The following is a 16,962-nucleotide window of genomic DNA, read 5'->3' as shown; positions in this document are numbered from 1 at the left end:
TCTAGAAATTTTCACTTTTTTTCTGTTACAGAAAGGAAAGTCGCTGTTCCTTACGGAAATTGACCTGAACATGAATTCTGAGATTGGCTTTTAATTTGAAGTTATGGTATAATTCATGTTACCCATAAGCAATACATTAGCTCTTGTTTTCAAATAAGCTTAGTTCATGTTACGTAACAATCATAAGCAATTTGGCATAACTTGATAAGTACGAGGGCTAGTTAAAAAAGTGAGGATGATTTTTTTTATATATCACACAGTGAACATGCAGCGGTGAAACAAATTTGAGCAAGAAGAATGTGTCGTGGAATCGGCAGATAAAATTGCAAGTGCGTATGTGCATGAATCTGGCAACACTGCACGAACAAAACACGAATGGTCAAAAGTTGCATACTGAAAATGTAGTCGGCTTGTGAGGAACAGTACGCTGCTTCGAAATTTTGCGTCAGTCTGCAGAATTCCACCACAGAAGCATACGAAATGTTGCAGCAGTCATATGTCCAAGATATCCTTCCACAATCAACCGCATTTTGGTGGTTCAAACAGTTTAAGGAGGGCAGTGTTTCGACCACAGAGCAAGAGAACTAGATCATCATGGTTAATACAGCTGCAGTCATTGTTCAGGAAGATCGGCAAATAACAATAGATGAACTGGCAGACGTGTTCACCATTCTGCACGATCGCTTGTACATGAGACATGTATGTGCAAGATGGGTGCCGAGATTGCTAACACCTGAACAGAAGAAGGTGAGAGTGGAGGTGTCGGGAGCTTCAGCGTCGGGTAGCTGAGCATGGCGATGCCTACCTGAATTCCATAATAACTGTTGACTAGAGTTGGTTACACCACTACGATCCCGAAAGGAAACAGGCGAGCAGTGTCTCGAATTCACACAGTCCTCCAATGCCAATGAAAGCCAAAGCTGTTCCATCGGCGAATAATGTAATGTTGATTTCCTTCTTCGACTACCGTTGAAGGGTGTACAGACATGAAGTGCCCCCACATACCACGGTTACTGGCAGTATTACGTGACAGTTTTGAAGACCCTGGCTGAACACATCCATCGAAGATACCCTGAGCTGCATCCATCTCGTTGGCCCCTACACCAGGATAATGCACGCCCTCACGTTTCCAATGTTGTTGCCCAAAATCTGGCTCGACAAAACATTGAATGTGTCCCACACTCTCCTTACAGCCTGGATCTTGCTCCATGTGACTCTCTTTGTTCCCTCGTCTGAAATCGGAGCTGCAGGGCAAGTGTTTCAACTCATCAAAGGCCATTCTGAAGAAGGCTGAGGCGATTCTGAAGATTGTCAAAAGACTGGTTCCAGCATGTCTTCCAGGACTGGCAGACACGTAGGGCCAAGTGTATACAACTCGATGGATACTACTTCCAAAAATACCATATCAACCTGGACCGTGCCTAATGTATTTCGTAAGTAAAAAATTCATTCTCATTCTTTTTTGACTAGCCCTCGTACAATAAGAGTGCCTGCTGCAAAAAGGAGGCCAGTGGGGAAGGGGGGGCACCTATCTCCCCCATATATCTGGGAAGAATTAATACAATTCAAATTTTGAAATGATAACGTAAAAACCTAGATGAGAGGTGCTGTGAAAGACAGATTGAACATCTTTGCAAATTAACTTAGTGCTGATGATGTTTTATGATAATTCTCTTATCTGGGAGAAAGCATAACTCTATCTAGGTTTCCTCCACTTCAAACAGGGGTGACTCCCCTTCCCCCCACACACAAAAATTCCTGCGGGTGGCTTTGAAATAAATGGTTATTGAATCCTCGACAAGAATATTTTTCTGGTGTGTAGGAGAATGTACCCTTCCTTACTGAAATAGATCCCTTGAACAGTAACACTCCCTAACAGCAAAGCACTAAAAAAAAGTAATTAAGTAATACTATGTTGAATTCCCATCCCATCCAGTCTTCTTGTAAGACTTCAGAAGATTCTCCACAAGTTGTTCGTAGTTCTTTCTTCATTCTGCTGTTCCCCACAAAACTATGACACACTTGTCGAAATGCATTCCATGTAGTTCACGCACAATCACCAAAGAATTTCTTTCATGTTTTCATAAGTTTCTTTAATGTCAAATACATGGACAACAGGAATTGTACCATTGCGCAGCATAAAGTGCTTTAAGGCAGAACTTGGAGAAATCAATAAAAAGTCTCCAGTCTTATGTGATATATTTGTCGATGCAAATAAGCCTTGTCAGCCCCCCCCTTTTTTTTGTTTCGAAAAATGGAAGAAATTCTTTGTCTGTAGGGAGTAGTACAGTCACCTCAATTAGTACTCTGGCAATTTGTTACTTTATACACCATATTTGCAGAAGATACAATTCAACTGTACCAATATACGCTTTATAACACAGACCTTATTACTAACTTCGTTCACACCATCCGCCAGGTGATTCCACTGCTGCAGCTGTTAAGGCCAACAATTCGGCTTTATTTTTGAAAAGTTCTAAGTCCCTAATTAGGTCATTTAATTTGTCTGTGTTACCTTGTGGTTGACAGGATTCTTGTGGGAAACCTGATGGTAAGAGACCTGTAGGAAGGCCAAGACAAAGATGGTGGGATAATGTTGAGATGGACCTAAAGGAAATCTGTAAAGGATGGAAAAGAATGAATAGAGTGATCTTGCCCAAGATGGGGACAGATGGAAGACATGTGTTGCTGCAGCCATAAACCTTCAGGTTTAAGAAGGCTAGAAAGTTAGTTATCTTGTATGCTAGCAGCCAAAGGTGGTGAAATACTTCCCTGAAAATCCTGTCGAAATGGAGTGCTGCTGTTGGGATGCTACGTTGCCAAACAGCCACCAGTGTTGCCACGTCACTGTATATACAAAATCTAACAATACTCAGGAAACACTGCACAACTCAATGCAAACTGATCAATGTTGAGGGGATCTGAAACAGCAAAGGATGTGATATACTGGAATGTGACGTGCCAGATCATCAGCAGAGTTGCCATACATACTAGAGTTAATCTGGGTCGCTTGAATGTGCCTCCTCTCCTCCACCCACCCCCTCTGTTACACCAAAACAAGAACCAATCTAACTTTTTTTAATGCAATTTCCATATTCATCCTTAGATTAGTGAAGAATGGGTAGTTTCATTTCTGTAACAAAATGTGTGTAGAACAGTGATATTCAACTAAAAACTAAGCTAAACTCCGTGGCGTAACAGCCCTCAGAGGGCCAGGGCTAGCCAGAGTGGCTTTTCATCAAGTGAGGCGTAGTCAGCACATCAGATCCCATTGCCATTGTTTTACACTCGTGACCAGCCTGCTACTTCTTCTTTTCAAGTAGCTTCCCAATTGTCCTCACGATGCTTGGTCAATGCCGAAATTTTGGGAGCTCCCTCCGGGAATCTAACCTGGGACTGCTCTCGCCAAAGGTCATTTTTTTAGATTATTCAGGTCATCAACCTTAGAGTCTTATTTATAACACCATTTATTTCAGTAATTTTAACCTGATTTACAGGTATTTCCGCCAACACCCAGAGGTACAGCTGGAACTTTGAAATTCAGTATGGTTTCAATTTTTAAAAATGATATCTTTGAAACTATGAATGGTACAAATCATAACTTGCTTTGTTCGGTATAATCCCATTGTTATAGAAACTGATTTTGCTCAAGTACAAGGAGGTTGAGAAAGTATTTTGAACAAAATTTCGAATTCCATCGTTCCCCACAAAGGCAATGCTATTATGTGGGGGGCAATAAAAGGTAGCAACTTATTATTGTTTTGTGTGTTGCAAAAATTACAAAGTAGTTGCATTACTTTGGAAAACATTTTCCCCATAAAACAACATGCATGTTTTCGAGTGTCAAATTTGAAATTCCATGTTGTCTGAAAAAAAAATTATCTTTGAAATTAATAACATAGTTATATGAGTCGCACTTAGTTTAGTAGATGAGGCTATAAGCATATGGTCATACGAGGGTCACTATTTATATTTTGAGCCTAACAATGAAAAAACAGGAATTTGGCATTGAAAACTGCTTTATTGTTTTTCGAAGTATTCTCCTTTATGGTCAATACACTTTTGCATTCGTTCGAACCATTTGTCAAAGCAGTTTTTCCAATCTTCTTGAGACACCTCCATAATATGGTTTTTGAACGCATCAACGGCATCTTCCGCCGACGAAAATCGTTGTCCACGCAATTTATTCTTGACATTCGGGAACAAGAAGAAGTCATTGGGTGCCAAATCAGGACTGTACGGCGGATGACCCATGAATTCGATTTTTTGACTGTTCATAAAGTCGGTTGTTAGACGAGATGTGTGACAGCTGGCATTGTCTTGATGAAGAATGATCCAACAGTGTTTGTTTGTTTTCCGTATTTGACCGAAGACCTCTGGCAAACAAATTGTTGTGTAGCATTCAGAGTTGACCGTTCTACGTTCCTCTAAAGGCACAGTTGCCACATGACCAGTTTTCCCGAAAAAACAGGCAACCATTTGTTTCGATGTGCTTCGAGCGCGAACAACTTTTGTTGGATTGGGTTCATCTTGAAACACCCATACAGTCGACTGCTGTTTACGTTCCGGCTCATATGCATATATCCATGATTCATCACCTGTTACAATCTTATATACGTCTTTTGAAGCACCACGATTGTATTTATTGAGCATTTGTTTGCACCAATTGACGCGAGCGTCTCTTTGAGTTTTTTGTCAAATTGTGTGGGATCCAATGAGAACATACCTTTCTCACAGCTAAATGATCATGTAATATTTTATATATGCTGCTGGAACGAATGCCTATGGTTGCCTCAATCTCATAGTATGTCACATGACGATCTTGCAGTATTAGGTTTTGCACAGCATCAATGTTTTCTTGAACAACAACTGATTTTGGACGACCTTCGCGAATCTCGTCGGTGAGCGAATGGCGGCCACGATTAAATTCGTTATACCAGTGTTTCACAGTGGCAAAGGAAGTTGATCGATGCACTCTTGTCTTGATAATCCACGTCGAAAATCGTAAAAAATCATCGCACGAAAATGTTCACGAGTTAATTCCATTTTATTGTTGTCGTGCAATCTCCAAGGCAACATAAACAACACAAATGAAGCTATTGACAAAACATTTGAAGTACGTTATGGTCAATAATGCCAGACGATTCCGTGCAAACGTCAAATCACGCCTAACTTCAATCAGTGTTGCCAAGGCTCAAAATATAAATAGTAACCCTCGTAGAAGCTTATTTTCCTCTATCAAGCAAAATACATTTTTTTCCTTTTTAAATTTCAACTTTTGTCATCCTCCAGAGGCAGTTGGAAACTATTAACATATTGCTCTGTATGCATTCCACTCTGGTTGCAAACATTATGCACTCTGTGTGTATACTTTCAGACTGCTACGCCAAGGATCCCAGGTACAAATCCTGCTTGGGCTTGGTTGTTTGTGAATGTCCATTCATCAATTTCATCACTCATCCTCATCTTTGCAAATTAGCCAAGAGAGACAAAACGCGAAGTAAAATAAACTAATATCAATCAGTCTATACTTTCAGAGGAAAAATGTTTTGATACTAAAGCAACAAACCTCAATGAAAGTAATAGATTGCATGCATGTGCACACTCCTTTGTTCATAGGCTGTCCAAATCTCTGTTGTGCAAACAAGTTGCCTGGAAAACTTGCCACTTTGTTGCAAGGCTACAGTAATGGCCGAAATATAACTCCTTCATCCCATTAGCATCTTTCCCCTTTGAAAAAGACACTCGCTGCATTTGTCTGCATACAGGAAGACATGGTTGTTCCTTTTTAAATTCATGTTCAAGCTGGCTCAACAGGAGTAATGTTCTGGAGTCCCCCATCCAATTATAGCCAGAATGAAATTACACTATTTACTAATGAGACTTCAAGGGTCATGTACCAAAAAAAATCATGCTTCTCCAAAAGTTACATACTGTGCGATGATGAATCTTTGTACAAAAATGACTGTCAGCAAGGATGTATTTAGGGAAGGGGGGGGGGGTGTTCCAGACCCTTTGCTCCCCGAAAGACTTATGAAGTACTAAAATTAAGTAAACATTTTTTTTCTTAGCATTTGTTATATAATTGATGGTTATTTATTTCCGCTTAAAAGGCAAGGAATTTGTCTCATACAGCTTTGAAGGACAGTTACAAAGATTTGTGCACACTACTACTTGTAGTAATATGCATAAATTTTTAATCAGGAACTTTACTTTTCGTCAATTGTTATAGGCAATTAAAAGAGATTGTTATTTAATTAATATTCAATTCTTTATCTATTTGAAATTAATTTCTTTGCCAGGGCAATTACTTTCATACAAATTTTGGCAATTGTAACTACAGCTTCGGGGAAAACGTGAGTACCTTAATTATATATTACTGCGTCTCTCATTCCCATAGTATGAATACAAGTTATACTTGAGAAAAAGTGGGAATATAATCAGTCCAACAGCTATTCATTGATTTAAAAAAAGCATACGATTCGGTCAAAAGAGATAAATTACATAATATATTAGTAGAGTTTGGAATACCTAAGAAGCTTGTTAATATAATAAAAGTATCCACCAGTGAAACAAAGTAAAATTCGTGGGGGTATTAGCGTGTCTGACAAATTTACAATTCATGATGGGTTAAAACAAGGAGATGCATTGTCTCCATTGCTCTTTAATTTTGCATTGGCTGTTAGGAAGGTAAAATAAATTAACGAAGGACTAAAATTAAAGGGTGTGACTCAGCTAGCATATGCAGATGATGTGGACTTATTAGGGGATGATATAAATACAATTAACCTTTACTCCCCCGATGATACCATATGGTATCATGGTGCTGATTACAAAATGAATATGCTTTTTGGACCTTCATACTCTTGTTTGGGTGGAAACTCTGACAGGTCTGGAGCAAGCCTGGGAAATCCACATTGATGACCCCCCCCCCTCTCCCAACATATTTATGCCACATTTCCGAACAGTTTTTCACATTTTGGCTCATTATTCAACCTGTATGGCACCCAGGAACATGAAACATGTTTCATTCTCTTGAGAAAGTCCATTCTTCGAAAATACTACTAAAGTTCGCACCTTCTCCCCAAAATAGTGGGAGAAGAGGGGGCAAACTCCAGATTTTTGTTTTTTCCCCATTGAAATCCGGGGGTCACGCCCCCCAAACTCCCCTTCCTCGGTTCGACGTTCTGAATTGTACACGGTTGCATGCTCTGATGTTTTAGCTGCAAAACAAAACTTATCTGAAGTAGATTGCTCCCATAGTGCCAGAGTTATAACAATTTGCCTCCAAAAATGCAAATTACCTATTTTTCGTAAAAAAAAAAAAAAAAAAAAAGCATTTTGGCTTATTCTTCAACTTGTATGGCACCCAAGAACATGAAACAAGTTTCATTCTCTTCAGAAATGTCCATTCTTTGAAAAGAATACTAAAGTTCGTACCTTCTCCCCAAAATAGTGGGAGAAGAGGGGGCAAACTCCAGATTTTTGTTTTTTCCATTGAAATTCAGGGATACGTTTGGAAGTTAGCAAAGATAAAACTAAATATATGCCTACGGGTCGAAACCAAGTGTTAGGTAATAATGAAAGTATAATTATTGATAACTCGTTTGAACCAGTTTCCAAATTCAAGTACTTAGGAGTAATACTAACAAATGAAAATTATATTAAAGAGGAAATAAAAAGCAGGCTTAATTCAGGAAATGCATGTTACTTTTCTATTCATAAACTTTTGTCTTCTTGTTTAATATCTAAGAAACTAAAAGTTAAAATATACAAAACAGTAATTTTGCCTGTAATATTATATGGATGCGAAACTTGGTCTCTTACATTGAAAGAGGAACATAAATTGAGAGTGAAAATAAGATCCTTAGGAAAATATTTGGACCTAAAAGGGATGAGGAGACAGGTGAGTGGAGAAGGTTACATAATTTGTAATCATGTCCAAATATTATTAGAATGATTAAATAACCTGATGGTAAGAGACCTGTAGGAAGGCCAAGACAAAGATGGAGGGATAACGTTGAGATGGACCTAATGGAAATCGGTAGGGATGGAAAAGAGTATTTAGATCTTGCTCAGGATAGGGACAGATGGAAGGCCTGTGTTGCTGCAGCCATGACCGTTCGGGTTTAAGAAGGCTAGAGAGTTAGTTAGTTAGTAACTACACAAGTTAGCTAGATAATGAATACATGCTGTTATGTATCTATTATATTACTATTGAGCCACTTGTCTGGACCCCTCAAATGTATTTCTAGATATGTGCCTGTCAGCCTGGCATTTGAGGGTTAAATGGCTGGAAACAGTTAAACTGACATTCTCTTAATGGCAACAAAAAAGAAACTGATTGCTGCAGATGAAAACAGGAATATATTTGTAACATGCACACTTACTGCACAACATAGATCATGGAATATTTGTTTGAATACACTATTATTAGCACCAGCAACAAAACTGAAATACTACAGTCCCACCTGGTTTCTAGAAGCAAAGTACAATAAATAATATTTTTCAGTAGGAATATTAATCTGTTCTTTTGCTAAGTAAATCTATTATGAGATCCAACTTTTCATTTTGTCTTTTTTCAAATTCTTGCAATCTCTGTTCAACTACTTCAAGAATGTGATTTTCGGTTTCTCTAAAACGTTTGTCAATGTAGTCTTTGAAATTGTTTTCTGCCGAGAATTCTCTATCATTTGATAAATCTGTTTCAATGCCTATGCTTTTGTGCTGGGCACTTGGGTCAACCTCCTTTGGTTTCTTGCCCTGGAAAGATCTGTTAACACTTGCAAACGAAGGGAACACACTGGACAAACACTTGGAAACGTTCTCCAATGGCTGGCACTGGTTGAAACACTCCGCTTCCAGCATCTTGAGAACAACTTGGGGATCGGGGATTTTGGGCTGAGCCTTGGAGCTGTTGAGGAACGATCCATACAACTGGATAAACTTCTTGCAGGATTCTGCCTTTTCCGACAATGGTTGGCTGGACTCCTTCAGGATCTTGTTCACGTTCCTGAAGTTAATGTGGCTCTGAGAATCCTCCTGCAGTCTCTCCACTGAGGCTGATATCCCGTAGAGCCACAGCTCATCCTTGGACTTCAATGTTGCAAACTACAAAACGAAAGAAAGGATATAAGAAAGTGTATCACCAAATAATGCATTTTCTTCAGTAGAATTACATTACCACCCCCCCCTTCCTTTCCAACACACATAATCTAGAGATTAGAGCTAAGTAGTTACTCAGATTCCATCAGCAACAAAACCATTGAATAGCTTTACTTAAAAATATCCACATATTCACTCATGAGACACACAGAATACTGTATTAATATATTTGTGAATCACAAAATCGACTTTCACCACACACTGAAAAGACAGTGGACAGCACAGTACACATCTATCTTAAATGCATGTTGAATATCTACCATTGTGTTCTATAAATATTTCAGTTGACCAAATTTCGCATTTACAACTCAAATACTTTTGGATTCTTGGCTACGTATTAAAATTCACCAAGTTTTTTGTTCTACATGGAGCATTTCCTGAGATATTGACATGTCACATGACACCAGTTCTTGCTTCTCACAGCAAGACAGACAGGCCAACTGCCATAATCTACGATCCCTTTAGCTACTATTTGACAAGTTTATCAGCCCACCAAATTTTGTCTTTGTACTTGAAGAGTAGTCAGAGAGACTGACAGCCTGGCATGGGTAGATGGACATGACTAGCACACAAGGGTACTTTTTTTTTTCAAATTTGCTGATAAGTACCCCACAAACTAAATTTAGGTTTTTGTGCTGATGTGATACGCACTTAGGCACCACTTATGATATTAATGGAGATGGATAATTTATCTAAGAATTACCTTCAAAGAGCATTCCGTGGATGAAGTAGGCAACTTAACCTCGGCTGCGTACACTGCCATACCTTCCCACTCATCCACAAAGTCAGCTTGGACTGTACACACGTACTCTCCATGCTTTCCATATGCTTCTAGAACTCTCGCCTGAAACAAATGTGTTTATCAGTCTATGGGATGTCTAAATTGACTGAGAAAGGTACAGAGGCAATGCACATAAAGAAAGAAAACTGTATTCATGTTTTACGGAAATAAAATGCATCGAATGATTAATTATTTGATTTATTTTACTTTGCTTTCTGCCACTTTTGGCTCCTTGCAAAGATGAGGTGAATGTTGATAAGATGAAGGAACAATCACAAACCCACATGGAAATTCCTACAGAAGATTATAATGGCAGCAGGTCCAGATGCCAGAGCTTTGATAGCCTACGACATTGCAGTCCAGGGTGTACTGCATGGAAAAGAAAGATGTAGGAAATTAATATAAAGAAATTAAGTGTTCACTCATATCTGAGCAAAACTGGTTTTATATTTGTATATTCTTATATGGATATTACCCTGTATGCCTATTTTGTTCCTGTGATGACAGTTGTATGTTTGCAGTAGAGAAATATAGTGCCTACAATTGCATATTTAGACCATTAGTACCAAAGATGTTTGAAAAGAGGACAAAACAATGCTTCAACTGCAAAAAGTATGTCTTGCATCTTTTTGTTCAGGTATCCCCCATACAGATTAAGGGAGCACAGGAAATCCTTGTTATGTTTGTGGCACAAAGTACACCTTCATCGGGTGGTTACAGCTAGTTTGTCTTCTGAAAATTAATAAAAAGAAATTGTGTTTAGCATTCACCTAAAGGTACAACATGGAACATTCATTTGTTCACATTTAACGTTGTACTTATTACAAAAAAAATAGTTTGTTGTTGTTACGCGATTGGTGACTTTTTTTTCTCTTGTTGATCACTTCACATTTTGTGCCCCTTAAATAAAAACACCAACATGGAAAATGACACAACAGATATACAGTTTAACTATTTAGAGTTGAATTCATAAATTTTTCTCTGTAGGTCCCTTAGAAAAAAAAAAAATTGTTACAGTTGTGACAGGGTGTTACGGTTGTGATGTTATACTGAAATAAATAAAAATTCAGCATTTGTCCTACAATTTATGTAAACTCACAAGTGAGACACTAACAAGCAAGAAAAAAAGCAATGAATTGACATTATTTAATATTAATTATATCCAAAATTATATATAATAGCTAATTACAATACTGCTATGATTACAATGTTATGGAACCACTAAATTTAAAAACTTGTTATCTTTGAAATACAATTTCTCCCGAACTTCTGTGGGGGTAGGCAAATAGCATTTAATCTGTTCTATCGCAACATCAGTGTCAAAATCATCATTAGCAGGAAAAACATAATAAGGCAACTTACCATTTCTTTCCCCTCAAATACTGAATGCAAATTTTGTCATCTTGCATGCGATTACAATACCCAAGATAAAACAATGGTATGACTAAGTGTACTGACTTATTGTCTACTAACTTGGATTTATATTCAACAAATACATATTTTTCAGTACACTCTTCAGTAGTCATAACTTCTTGATCAGTAGTCTTAATGTCTTCACATTGAACTTTTTCTTGTTCATCCTGTTCAAATTCCTTAATGGTGACCTCATATTACTAAATACGTATATTGTTGCTTTCGATGTGTACATTGTGTGTATGTTCTTTATAGTGTAAACTGTGTCACAACTGTAACAGTATGTGTGTCACAATCGTAACGCTAATTTTAAATAGTAACAACTGGACAAAATAGCATTTTTGTATATATTATGTTTGCACACATGGACACTATTACTTTTGATTATATTACACATAAAAAACAATACTGAGTACAGAATCTGTTTTATTCTAATTGAAAGGTTAATTTTTGTTCGGTTGTGACATGCTAATTAGTTATTCTAAAATGAATTTTATTTACCGTAAAAGTTGAGGCTTTGCAATTCCTTTGATAAAAAACACACCACCTATGTCCCTACCAACTTAGATGATCAAGTCAGCCATTTTGGATTGCATCACTTGCAGAAAAAAACATGTTGCCAGATCTGCATCTAATATGACAATTTAAAAATGTCAAACAAGCTTTCACAGATATGGCCATAGTATTGCCATTTCTTGTTTTAATTTTTTTTTTTTGCTATATTATTGAAGTAGAGATGCCATGCTTTAAATTGACACATGACATGTGCATATTGACAATTATTATTATTTTTTTTTTGTTTGGTATCACTTCTCAGGATTTGCCCTTATCTATAATTTCAAAATGTGTTGAGCGAACCTCCATGGCAACAACAAAGCAAGCTTCGACAAAGAAATGAAGTGGATAATGCAGGCAGCGCAGGCAAATGGATACAAAGCAGGGGAAATAATTCACATCATAAGAACAGCAGAGGAAAATGTAAAACGAGGCAAACAATAAGGAAAAAGAAGAGGAGGATAAGGATGCACAAAAAGAGAAGAAGTGTGCGAGTGTCATTCAGAAAAAGATAACAAACATGTTTGCAAAGTATGGATTAATAGCAGCCTTCAAGCCACCAAAGAGCTTCGAGAAATTGTTTAATGAATATAAAGGAGAGTGATGAATTGGCAATGGCAGGGGTATATGAAGTAGAATGTGGTGGATGTAGAAGCAAATATATAGGAGAGAGAGGGAGAAGCATCAATGAGAGAATTAAAGAACATAGACACATTAAAGAGGAAGATCCAAGAACAGCATTGAGTGAGCATAGGTTGACATGTTGGCACAGGATTAAGGAAGTACAAATGAATGAGAAGAGGGAAAACGAAATAGAGAGAAAAGTGGCAGGGAAATAAACACAACAAAACACGAAGCAGAAATTGGAATGAAATGGGTGGAACTAATGAAAAAGCACGTGGGAAGTAAATTGGTCAAATTTCCAGAGCCACCTTCAATTTTCAACATAAAAGTGGAAGATTTTAGCTTACCAGATCAGTTGAAGGAGAAAGAAAGGGAAGGTGAGTGCCATCAGGAGGAAGGAAGGGGAAGAAACAGCCAGGTGTGACACCTGGGGAATTACCAGTTTTCCTAAGAGGAAAGAAGGACACAAATTATACATTTCTAAGAAGTGTAGAGTGACTAGCCATGTAAGGTTGTGTGTTATCTTGGTGTAAGCTTGAAAAAGTTCTGGGAAACCAGGACGAAATGTTGTAGGAAAAACCCACTAAAAACAAGTGTACAATATTATTTTCCATCAACATGTTATGGTGATGTGTAGACCCCGGATTTTTATGTAATATCAAAGTACAAAATATGTAAAGGTAATTGATAAAATATGTATTATCAAAAGGATGTGTAGCTAAATATGTAGTATCAAAGAATATGTAATATTAATAATAATCAAGTATCCAAGCAATTTCAAGAACTCTTCTAGATATTTATTTCATTTGAACATATTTAACTTAATTTTAAGGACATAAGTTGTTCAAATTAAAATTTGCAAATTTATAAACTAAAAAACAACAACACAGCAACATGTACATATTTAAGAAACCAATTTTGTCAACTATTAATTACTTTTCACATCGCAAATTATTGTAAAATATGTAAGAGAGCTCATAACTTTCGAAACAAATTTTTAAAAAGACCGTCTACAGAAAGAACAATAAAATAGCTACTTTCATATTTTTTGTACAAGAGAACATATTGTGTAACTCGCTATGTACAGGAAAGTAGCTCTCTTGTCCACTGATGCCAAGTTTCTAGGTGCTTTGCCTAAACCTGAAAGCAAAATGAAAATAACCAGAAGTTTGGAAAATGGAAGGGGGGACTCCAGCATCTTTCGATAAATTACAGATCCCCCCCCCCCCCCCGCAAATTATTTTGGTCTCCAGTCTGTCTTTTGACTTGGCAGTCAGTTTTAGGTGACTGTAAGAACTATGCATCTCATATGATTGGAAAATGTGGCATCACATGAGCTACAAATTTCCTTCATCATATTTCAGAAATCAAAAATATAGGAAAAAGAATCAAGATAGGAAACAAATTACAGAAATATGTTGTTTTATGTAAAGTAAATTAGTAAATATGTAATATCCTGGCAAATATGTAACAAAACTTATGCAAAATCATGTCACTTATACAGGGTGATTGGTAATTCGACCTATTCCTGGAAAGGGGTAATACATCTGTACATTTGCAGCAAATTTGACCCTATGCACCAGGGGTCGGAAATCAATGGGTTTTGAGTTATTGCAGTTTGTAGATTTTCGTGACATATTCCGACTTGCAACCAAAAAACTACTAATTGTAAAAAAAACTACTACACCCTGGACACTTAATCGACACGTTGCTAACAGCTGACGAATGAGTGACTACTGGGGAAAAAATTCATGCTCAAAATTCCCATACCCACAGAAATAAACAGTCATTGGTGCACACGTCATGAAGAAATTTGGAAATTGTCGTTTAAATCGAAGAGGATTACTCAAAAAAATTGTAACACACTTAGCGTAAAAATTACGGAAAAAACTTCCTCGTTTCATAAGCTCTCCAAAAATATACAAATGTTGTCAACTGGCACACGGGTTGGGGGAAATATCTGAATAAAAAGCGGAGAAGGCACGTTGTAGACCTCTTTGTAAAGTGAAAAGAAGTTGTCAGTTGCGAGAAATAAAGGAACGAAAATGAGTGAAATAATAATGTTATTTACCATTCACATGATTCCAGGTTGTCAGAATTAACTGTTACAAAAACTACAAATCCTGTTAAAATTGCCTCCCCCGGTTACGTATGCAAACACGCAGCCTGCAGGGTACTTCAGACACAGTCACTCGCATTGACACTCAGTCTCTTATGTATTGGGTGGCTGTCACAATTCTCTCCCTCAACCCTTGTTGGGAATCCACTGGTGTAATTTCTTCGTGACGTGTGCACCAATGACTGTTTATTTCTGTGGGTATGGGAATTTTGAGCATGAATTTTTTCCCCAGTAGTCACTCATTCGTCAGCTGTAAGCAACGTGTCGATTAAGTGTCCAGGGTGTAGTAGTTTTTTGGTCGCAAGTCGGAATATGTCATGAAAATCTACGAACTGCAATAACTCGAAACCCATTGATTTCCGACCCCCGGTGCATAGGGTCAAATTTGTTGCAAATGTGCTCTAGTATTACCCCTTTCCAGGAATAGGTCGAATTACCAATCACCCTGTATAATTCGTTAACATTTTCCTGTTCAAGGCATGTATCTAGAGAGGAATATAATGTGGAATTACATACAAATCTGGGCACTAGTGATGTGTATTAAACTTAAAGTGGTGCAACAGGTCGTACTGCCATAATAAACTGGTAAGAAAAAATGAGAACACATAGAACAAATGCATACAGTACTGAATTTTATATTGATGTTAATGCCTATGGTTACACAGAGAACTTTACATCTAAAACAACTCCAGCATAGTTTGACCACAAAGGGAAGGCACAGATGGAAAGTAATCTAACATGTAAACACTTGCCTCTGACACAACAAACAGTGCTGTGATGTGAACTTCTTTGGGGCTGAGCACTTCTACACTCAGTACGCATGGCTCTGATGCTTTGTTTACAAGTTGGACACATGTTTCCAAACTCACTGCTTCATCCAACGTGTCTCCACTATTTTGAAAAATAATATATACACATCAATATATTCAATACAAAGTATTTACAGTGATATTAGTAAAAATATGTACTTCATGTGTGTTCAATTCACTTTGAAGAATAGACTACAATTTACAGTTTTATTTATGCTTAAAAATAATAGGAGCAATTGAAGCTGATGGGAGTGTTCTCCGATTCATTTACTAGAGAATGTACTAACCAAGTAAGTTTTCCGGATGAAGTATCAGAGGTTATGATGTCCCGGTCACTGTTTGAAATTTGGATATTATGTGTGTAAGGTGTAATATATTGCTTTTCATAATGGCGATATTTATCCGGAAAGAAGTGAGGAAGCCATGATTTGTGGAATGTAGCCAATGAGTTGCGCTGTCTACAGTGTTGCCACACAGTGTGTTTGTCACTTGAAGAGGAAGGACCGGTGACTTTGAAGGTAAGCTTAGTGTTATTTGAAGTATATTTGCCAAACCTAACCTAACATTACGTGAAATTTTGGTATTTCAAGTTACATACGTGACCGGGAAATTATAATGTCAGATTCGTGTTCAGGAGATCTCATGTAGAAAGTATACAAAATTTCAAATAAATCGGGGAACATTCCCGTTATCTTCAATGAAGGCAAATAATATTCATAATGGTAGAAATTCATCATTGTGTTAAAACATTGGATAACGAAGGGGAAAAAAACATCATGAGAAATGGCACACACTAACTACCGTATCAAGAAAGTAATTTGTGTGTTCAACTGTTAACATCGAAACCTTCACAACTAGGCTACGATAATCATAAAATGCATGAAAGCGATTTCTTCCTGTACACGCTTGAGAAGGTTTCGCACGAAATGTGCGTAACGTCCATTTAAATTTGAGTGGTAAATGAATTAGGAGAGTTAATCAGCCGTTGCAAGCATTGAAAAATTCCAGTGCAAAATTTTACAGTTGCGCTTACCTTACTGAGACACCTGATGTGTTTACGGATATAGCATTAACAATGTTCTTCTCACAGTTTACTACAGGCCAAGAAGAGCATACTTTCAAAGAAACCCCCTCACTTTCCTTTACTGCTTCACTCATTTTATTGGGAAATAAAGTGTCATTTCTGTTTAACAAAACTTACAAATTGTAACTTGCCAGATGAAGTTCACTCTTCTCGGTAGGAAAGCAAAAGCAGACGAGCAGAAGCAGATCAACAGGAAAAAAGAAAAAAATATATATACATATAATCTGTGGTTTCTATCTACTAGCACAGTGTATAGCAATCAGTGGCGCGCCTAAGGTGGTATGATGGTAGTAAAACCCCTAAAAATGATTTAATCCTATCCTTCGAAAATTCTGGGAACGTCACTCAGGCATTGATATCGCAATGTCTAAATGTGTCGGAACCAAGAGACGAGAACCGAAAATTGTTGCCG

The 16,962-nt window shown here is 37.4% G+C and overlaps 1 protein-coding gene across 2 annotated transcripts; it reads right to left on the bottom strand.

Moving 5' to 3' along the window:
* Positions 1 to 7,693: 7,693 nt before the first annotated feature.
* On the bottom strand, positions 7,694 to 16,751 carry LOC145983736 (uncharacterized). 2 transcript variants are annotated; one of them, XR_014441266.1, is made up of 5 exons: positions 16,500 to 16,751; positions 15,410 to 15,548; positions 9,869 to 10,009; positions 8,032 to 9,111; positions 7,694 to 7,984 (listed from the first exon to the last, which is right to left on the bottom strand). XR_014441266.1 is itself a non-coding variant. In XM_083116788.1 (4 exons), the coding sequence occupies exons 1-4, from the start codon at positions 16,622 to 16,624 to the stop codon at positions 8,521 to 8,523; spliced, it is 996 nt and encodes a 331-aa protein (XP_082972914.1). In that variant the 5' UTR covers positions 16,625 to 16,751; the 3' UTR covers positions 7,694 to 8,520. The 2 variants fall into 2 exon arrangements, 1 of the variants encoding a protein (XP_082972914.1); XM_083116788.1 differs by having other exon boundaries at positions 7,694 to 9,111.
* Positions 16,752 to 16,962: the final 211 nt, after the last annotated feature.

The sequence above is a fragment of the Lepisma saccharinum genome, chromosome 1 (assembly GCF_977018435.1).
Source record: "Lepisma saccharinum chromosome 1, izLepSacc3.1, whole genome shotgun sequence".
In the NCBI taxonomy this organism is placed as follows: domain Eukaryota; kingdom Metazoa; phylum Arthropoda; class Insecta; order Zygentoma; family Lepismatidae; genus Lepisma; species Lepisma saccharinum.
The sequence above is the reverse complement of the archived record's forward strand: the minus strand, read 5'-3'. Positions and strand labels throughout refer to the sequence as shown.